This window comes from Penaeus vannamei, chromosome 25 (assembly GCF_042767895.1).
Source record: "Penaeus vannamei isolate JL-2024 chromosome 25, ASM4276789v1, whole genome shotgun sequence".
NCBI lineage: Eukaryota > Metazoa > Arthropoda > Malacostraca > Decapoda > Penaeidae > Penaeus > Penaeus vannamei.
This window is the reverse complement of record NC_091573.1, coordinates 20,566,465-20,573,964: the sequence shown is the minus strand read 5'-3', so window position 1 is coordinate 20,573,964 and position 7,500 is coordinate 20,566,465. Positions and strand designations below refer to the sequence as shown.

Genomic DNA, 7,500 nt, shown 5'->3' with positions numbered 1-7,500 from the left:
TCTTGTGCCTATGACTGCAAAATTTTGTCCTCTACAATAATATTAGCTTCAATTTGCTCTAGCTTATTGTGTCCATACAGGAAAGTTTAGTCCTGATACCAAATATTGTTAATGCTCTTGCATCTACTTAGAATTGACCATGTAAATGTTACTGATAATAGAAAGAAGGCCTAGACCACTAGGTGCTTGCATATGTAATTCTTTAACATGTTAATATCTGCAGTTTTCATGTTTCTTTTGTATTAGCCAGTTTGGTACATTTTCTGTTTATGACAACCATTGGTAAGAATAGGAGCCAAAAAAAAACTCCCACACATGTTCCTTATTCAACAATGAATTACAGGGAAGGTCCATAAGCATTTCCTGTGAGAATATGCATTTTGGCTGTTTACTGGCCTTTGCTGGAGCACAAAACCCACACTAACTTGTTTCACAATGAGCACTTTTTTTGGTATCTGATTGCAAGTTTATCAGTCACTTGTATGTCCTACCTGCCATTCCAGTGAGATTTTACAAATGGCATGATTTGGAATATTACGGTTTCCCCCTGATATAGGACAAAGTGATTACATTGTCTTTTCTTTCTGCCTACATTTATCATCATAAGATAACAAATCAGTCTCTGATTAGGTTATTATGTTAAAGTATGGCTCTTATAACATAGTTGTGCCACATTACTCTTTGGAAGAGTATTGTGCCATTGAAAGTGAGGGCTCCATAGAGTATTAGTAGGAATAATATAGTGAGAGTTACTCAACTTCTTAAAGATTAATTAGATAGTAGGGTCTGTTTAGTTCTGCTATTAGGCAGTTTTGTGTATTTCTGTGATAGGTCTTCAATGCATGATCATTGAACATGCAGAATCTGAGCCTATCATCCATACACACCAACATGAGTCACCATGGGCACCCTAGTCTGTGTCTGATTGCCACTTTTTCCTTCACTTCAGTAGATAATTTTATATTGCAGTTTTATTTACTTTTTCTGATAAATCTTCAGTGGATACCAGATACTAAGGACATAAGATCTGAGTTTTCCATCTTGTAGAATGCAACAGCCATTTCGGTTGTGTATAATAGCCATGATGCAGCAAGTAATTAGAGCAAGACTTTATGATACGATTATTATAGTGTCTGTGCCATTTGCACCTAGGTGAATGGTTAATAACCACCAGATATGCTACAGGATTCCCTTACACTCATACTCATACTCAAACCTACATCCACACTCACATCCACATCCACATCCACACTTACACCAATATCCACACTCACACCCACACTTACAGCCTTACTCACACCCACCCACATCCACACTCACACCTATACCCACACCCGTGCACACCCATATTCACACTTACACTCATTCCTACATCCACACTCACACTCACACCTACAATCACACTAATGCCAACAACCCAACTCATGCCCACACTTACGCTCACATCATACACAAACACACCCACCCCCCATCTCCACCCCCTTACACTCACCTCCTATCCACAACCACACTGACACTCCATCTACACTCACACCCACACTCACACTCACACATACCCATACACACATAGGCCAACATTGCATTAGATTATAGATTATATTTTAAGGTTATTTCCCTGAAAAATGTAAGTCTAGCTATGTAAACTTCAACTAATCTGTCATTGCATGATCACTATGAGTTCTCTTTACCATTTCATACACTTTTAATACCCGAAAGTCAACCTGAAGAATTTAATTTACTGTGAAAAAGGGGGCAGTAGTATACAAATACATCTTGTAATGCCTTTGCCTGGTAAAATCTCTTTTATTCTACTATTTTAAGGGAAATGTATGATAGAGAAATAGTGTAGTACATTCCATTATACCAGCCTGAGATAGATTGTGAAGACTTGTGGATATCTATCTGTTCCTCATGCAGTAAACTTGGAAGCATGTAGGGTTTATAGTGTTATTTACTTATTTTTTCTACCTTTTTTCTACAACTATACAATTTTTTGGGTATACCTCATACTATCTCCCCATGTCAGAACAAAATATTTGAAATATAGTTGAGTAATATGATACATATATATTGATACATTGATTTGTAACATGACATATATGTTATGCATTATATTAGGCTGCATTCTGGCAGCTGCCAGCAGGAGTGAAGCTTGTGGGGGAAAGCCCTAGGGAACCCCACAGGTGGATGATGGGTCCCGCAGTCTACCGCCCCCTTTTATATGGGGCAGTGTCAGCAGGGGTGGCAGAGGTGGTGTCCACCTGGAGAGACTGCCTGAGGCTAAACCTTAGGCGGGGAGTCAGGGTGAGGGCTTGGAACATCCGTTCTTTGTGTCAGGATGATCGGTTACCTCTACTGTCAAGGGAACTGGGGAGGCTGAGAGTTGAGGTGGCTGCTCTCTTGGAGGTGAGAAGACCTGGCAGCAGCACAACCATTGTAGGTGGCTACACCTATTACTGGTCGGGCCGCAGCAACGGCACCATCTCCAGGTAGTAGCTATAGCCATCTCCAGCAGATTCCAGCCCTCGGTAGTAGAGGCTACTCCAGTCGATAAGCGTATAAGGGTATTGAGACTGAAGCTAGCATTTGGTTTCATGTCTCTTGTTCCTGTGTACACTCGTAATGTTTGTAAACTCAACGTGAAAGAGATGTTCTTTGCTAAACTTGCATCTGTGTCAGACAGTTGTCCCCGGCGTGATTGAACTGGCTATGAGATGACTGTCAGTCCCCATTGTTTGGGAGCTAATGCCAGCAGTGAGAATAGCCTCCTTTTCTGGGACTTAGCAAGGTCCCAGAAATTGAGGATTTCTGACTCCTGGTACCAGCGCTCAGACCCACATTTTTGGAAGTGGTACAGCGATGAGAGTAATGCAGCCAAGGAGATTGACCACACACTCATTAACACTCTGAGAATCCTCCAGAACTGCAGGGTATATAGAAGTGCTGAGTTCTGTGATACTGACCATAGATTAGTTGTGGCTACCCTCCTGGTCAACTTCAAAACTCCCCAGTGGTCAAATGATCACCCTAGGGTGTTTCATCTGGACAGGCTGAGGGAGGGGGAGTGTGCTTAGGGGTTTACTGAGGCAATCTCTGGTTATTTCACAGCGCTCAACAATCTGATGGACCCTGTACTGTGGGACACCTTCAAGCATGAAACGCTTGATGCAGCTCAAGAATCAATGGTGAACACCCGAGAGCAAAACAGAATTTTATTTCACAGGAGATACTGGAAGCCACAGATGCTTGTCGTGCAGCTCATCTAACAGAGGAACTGGACTTGCACTGCTCTGTCACTGTTGAGAAGGGACAAAGAACAGTTTATTAGCAGTCTTGCAGAGGAGGTGTGCATACCAATCCCTAAGAAAGCTGAACTCCAAGCCCTCTTCACAAGTGATAGCAGTTCACTTAGTAAATGGCCAGATGATCTCAGATCCTCTTGCAGTACGGGAGCGTTGGGCTGAGTATTTTGAGCAGTTGTACCAGGTTGACCCACCAACAGTTAACTTGGATGCGGGTAGTGCTGAAATTCTGTTGGACTCACCCATCAGTGAGGATCCACCCAACCTAACTGAAGTTAAGGGGGCAATCTCAAAGCTGAAGAGTAGCAAAGCAGTGGTTATATGCAGCATCCCAGCTGAACTGTTAAAGGCTGGTGGGGAACCCATGGTGCGAGGGTTGCATGCTGTCCTGGCTGCCATCTGGCAGACTGATACTGTTCCTCCTGACCTTTTGAGGGGTGTGGTCATCCCTCTCTGGAAGAGTAAGGGTGACTGATGTGACTGCAGCAATCACCCATGCATCACACTGCTCAGTATACCTGGCTAGGTTCTCGCCCACATCCTTCTGAGACATATCAGAGACAACCCACTGAGGCACCAGAATCCTGAGCAATCTGGATTCACTCCTGGCAAGTCCACAATAGACTGTATCCTCGCACTTCGAATCATTGTAGAGTGCTGTCGTGAGTTCGGGCGTGGGCTGCTTGTTGCCTACATCGACTTCGAGAAGTCGCTCGATACAGTGCATTGGGAATCATTCTGTGAGATCCTGAGATTGAGAGGAATTCCAACAAGGATTATTGGACTAATAGCGTCTGTATACTGGTATTGAAAGTACTGTAAAGTGTGGTGAGGCCTGTCAAGCTTCTTTCCTGTTAGTTCAGGAGTGAAGCAAGGCTGTGTCCTTGCACCAACACTTTTCCATGCCTGCATGGACTAGATACTCGGCAGAGCTACTGTTCATTGTGGAGCAATTGGAAACCTTAGTGGTGGCTCTTGATACACTTAGTAATGAGGTCTCCTGGACCAAGACCAAGATCCAGGACTACTAAGAGAACCTGCTCGGTCAGTACGTGCTTGTGGTGAGGACATGAAGTCATAGAGAGCTTTACATACCTTGGTAGTGTAGTTCATAACTCTGGGCTGTCAGACCAAGAAGTCAGCAGATGGATTGGCCTGGCAGCAGCTGTCATGAACTCTCTTGAAAAGAGTATTTGGAGATGCTGGTACCTGTGCAGAGTCCTTGATAATGCCAGTTTTGCTCTACTGTAGTGAAACCTGGACATTATCTTGTGTCTTGAAGTCTCGATTTGATGCCCTTTTTAATGGGTCTTTGCACCGAATCATGGGTTACTGTTGGTGGAACCATATGTCCAACCAATGGTTGTGCCATGAGACTGGCACAGGATCTGTTACCTGCACAATCCGTGATTGCCAATGGCTATATGGCCACCAGGCTTGCTTTCCTTAGGATGATCCTGCCCACCTGGTTGTGTTCAAGACAGCCCTGGGTGGAGAAGGCCTGTGGGATGACTTAGGAAGTCGTGGCTAGGGCAGATTGATCAAACCTGTTGTGAGGAGCTCAATATGGGCTAAGTCCCTGCCTGGCTGCTTGCCATGAGGGGCCCTCGTAAGTGGGAGCAAAGGGTGGATGTGGCTATGCATCCCCATCAGCGTTAGCCCCTTGATGATGATAATATTAGATATCTGATTTATTTACAATTTACAACATATATTTCATAGATGAAAATCAGTGTTTTTTTATTAGGTTTAATATCTTACAATAAATAATTAAATTCATTTTTACCCTCTCAACAAAACTGTTCCATGATATTGTGATGTAGTTATATATTTACTGTAGTTTTATAATTTTAAGGTGTTCTATCAGATGAATATGTTTTAAAACCTTAAAATATATTCAAGGCTTTAACAGTTGCTCATTATTGAAGATTTGTTAATTATTTTATCAAAGAATTTGTTTTTTGCACAATGCATTAAATTTTAAAATAAAGAACTGATTTAATAATTACCACAACCATATGGTTGTAGGAACTTCCTTTTTGTTATTACTGTTAACCTGTCAGTGTCATTTATTTTCTTCATTTCAGTCTGATGCAATGGCAGGAGGAGAACTTTCAGGTATGGGAAGTTTAGAGGAAATACTGATGAGAGCTACTGAAGGTGAAATAACAGAGAATGATCATATACCTGAGAACTGTGGAGGGCATGAAGGTGGAGAAACATCACTAGTCTTACAGGAGCAAAGGTATTATTTGTGATTTTTAAATTATTATAATTTTGTTTTCCATGATTCAGTATGGAAGATTTTTTCATACATTTGTTGAACAGCTGTGATATATGCAATGGTTCCTTATTTTTCAGCAATAGGGAACCAGTACAAATCTATGCCATTGATATGGACATCAGCGAGCGCATGGGAACGCTGAAGGCCAGAGCTGCTGAAGCATTACATCTGGATTTGCAGAACTGTAATGTGACTGTACTTTCAGAAAAGGAGGTAAAAAAAAAAAATCAACATCATTATGTAAAACATTTACCACACTTTGCTAACAACTTTATTAAAGCAAGGTATATGGAAGTATTAAATTGTGTTTACTTTGTACATACGTTGGATATCTAATGAGTATGTATTAGTTGTATGATTCATATTATTCTTAAGTAACTGGCCTCTTTCATTTCTAGTTGAGTGATGAACAAACTCTGCAAGAACAATGTGGAACAAGCACCGGCCTGGTGCAGATACAGTTTGTTGTGAGGAATGGCAGTGCAGGCAGTCGTATCGATATATTAGATGTTCTTAAACCAAATGAAGGTACATTAATAGACACTTCCTTTTCATTTGTTTTAATCCACAATATGTATGTTACTTGAAGTATAGTTAAGATATTTTTACATTTGAATTTCAAAATTAAGATAAGCCAAGACAAACAGATTGCAGTTATTATTGTATGAATTATGAAAGGGCAGTTGAAATTCAACTGAGAATGAGGCATGTGTGAATTTGGTTAAAAGAAAGATTATTTTAAATGTTGATTAGACTATCTATCAAATATGATTATGTCACTTAAATTATCATGAACATTTGATTTTATAAATTTAATTTTCAATCGTAATTTGCTCTTGTCTGTGGTATAAAATTGAATAAACTTACAAGATTTTATTCTTCAAATTTGGAAAGTAAAATTGTGTACACCCAACTCTTCTATCATGAAATCTGCTATTGTGAATCACTGCTATTGTTGAGTAACACCTCTCAGGTGACATACATCTAAGATCACTACTGCAGTCAATATTTAGTGCTTTGTTTTGAAATTTTGCCAGCTTTGTACTTGGCATTATATTGATTTTGATTGATTACATAATTGGTTTTCATAAGGATTAGTCAATGTTCTTATTCATCACTAAAGGAAGAGTTTTCTTTGCTGGATAGAAGAACAGGATTGAATTTCTGATAAGTGAGGGGCAAGCCAGTGAGCTCTCTAGTAGCCATAGGCATACCTGTCAACCCACTCATATCATCATTCAACCTAAAAGTAACTGATGGTCATTTTTACACTTAATAAAATGTTTGTTGTTTGATGTTCTTGGTAAATTCATGCATTTATTTTGTAGTACTGTGTTCTCAATATAGTCAAAATTTACATTGTTGGTTTATATTCTTCTTCTTTTATTTCTGATATTGCTAAGGATGTTTCTTGTTAGACCAGTGTTCAAGAGAAAATGTAAGCAAAATTTGTGGGTAGGTTTTCCAATAGCCAAGTACAATCAAGTTCCACTCCACTATAGTGAGTTTTCACTATCACATTTAGATGTGTAACCAAGTAGGTATGGTAGCAGAGAATTAAGGTGTATAGGTAATGAAATAGTTAATATTGATAAAGAAAAGTTAACTTGACATACTTTTGTTTACATATTGCAGATCCAGTCTCCTTTTGAAGTTTCTTTCACTGCATTGCTGCTTATATTTACATATCATAGTTTAGATATTTTGACCCAGAAAAAAATCAGTTATCTAAGTGTTATATCATGCATATAGATATAGTACAAAAGCGTCCTCTAAAACTTACAAGTCAGAGCTGAGAACTGAAGCTTAAAACATATTGTTTTATAAAAACAAAGCCAAAGTCAGTTTCAGGTTATTAGCAAAACTACTAATTAAAGATATTATTATGGGGTAAAGCAAACAAAAATAGTTTTG

At 39.7% G+C, this 7,500-nt stretch overlaps 1 protein-coding gene across 9 annotated transcripts in view; it reads left to right on the top strand.

Moving 5' to 3' along the window:
* The window catches only part of Ets97D (DNA-binding protein Ets97D), an 87,993-nt gene that overhangs the window by 4,925 nt on the left and 75,568 nt on the right, over positions 1–7,500 (top strand). For 7 of the 9 annotated variants that reach the window (XM_070139252.1, XM_070139251.1, XM_070139250.1 and 4 more), the window contains exons 2-4: positions 5,390–5,547; positions 5,664–5,799; positions 5,985–6,114. In XM_070139252.1, coding sequence (XP_069995353.1) covers positions 5,390–5,547; positions 5,664–5,799; positions 5,985–6,114 — 424 coding nt within the window. Of the gene's footprint in view, positions 1–650; positions 707–2,170; positions 2,305–5,389; positions 5,548–5,663; positions 5,800–5,984; positions 6,115–7,500 lie in introns of those variants that run through there. The other 2 variants (XM_070139259.1, XM_070139253.1) reach the window with 2 other exon arrangements.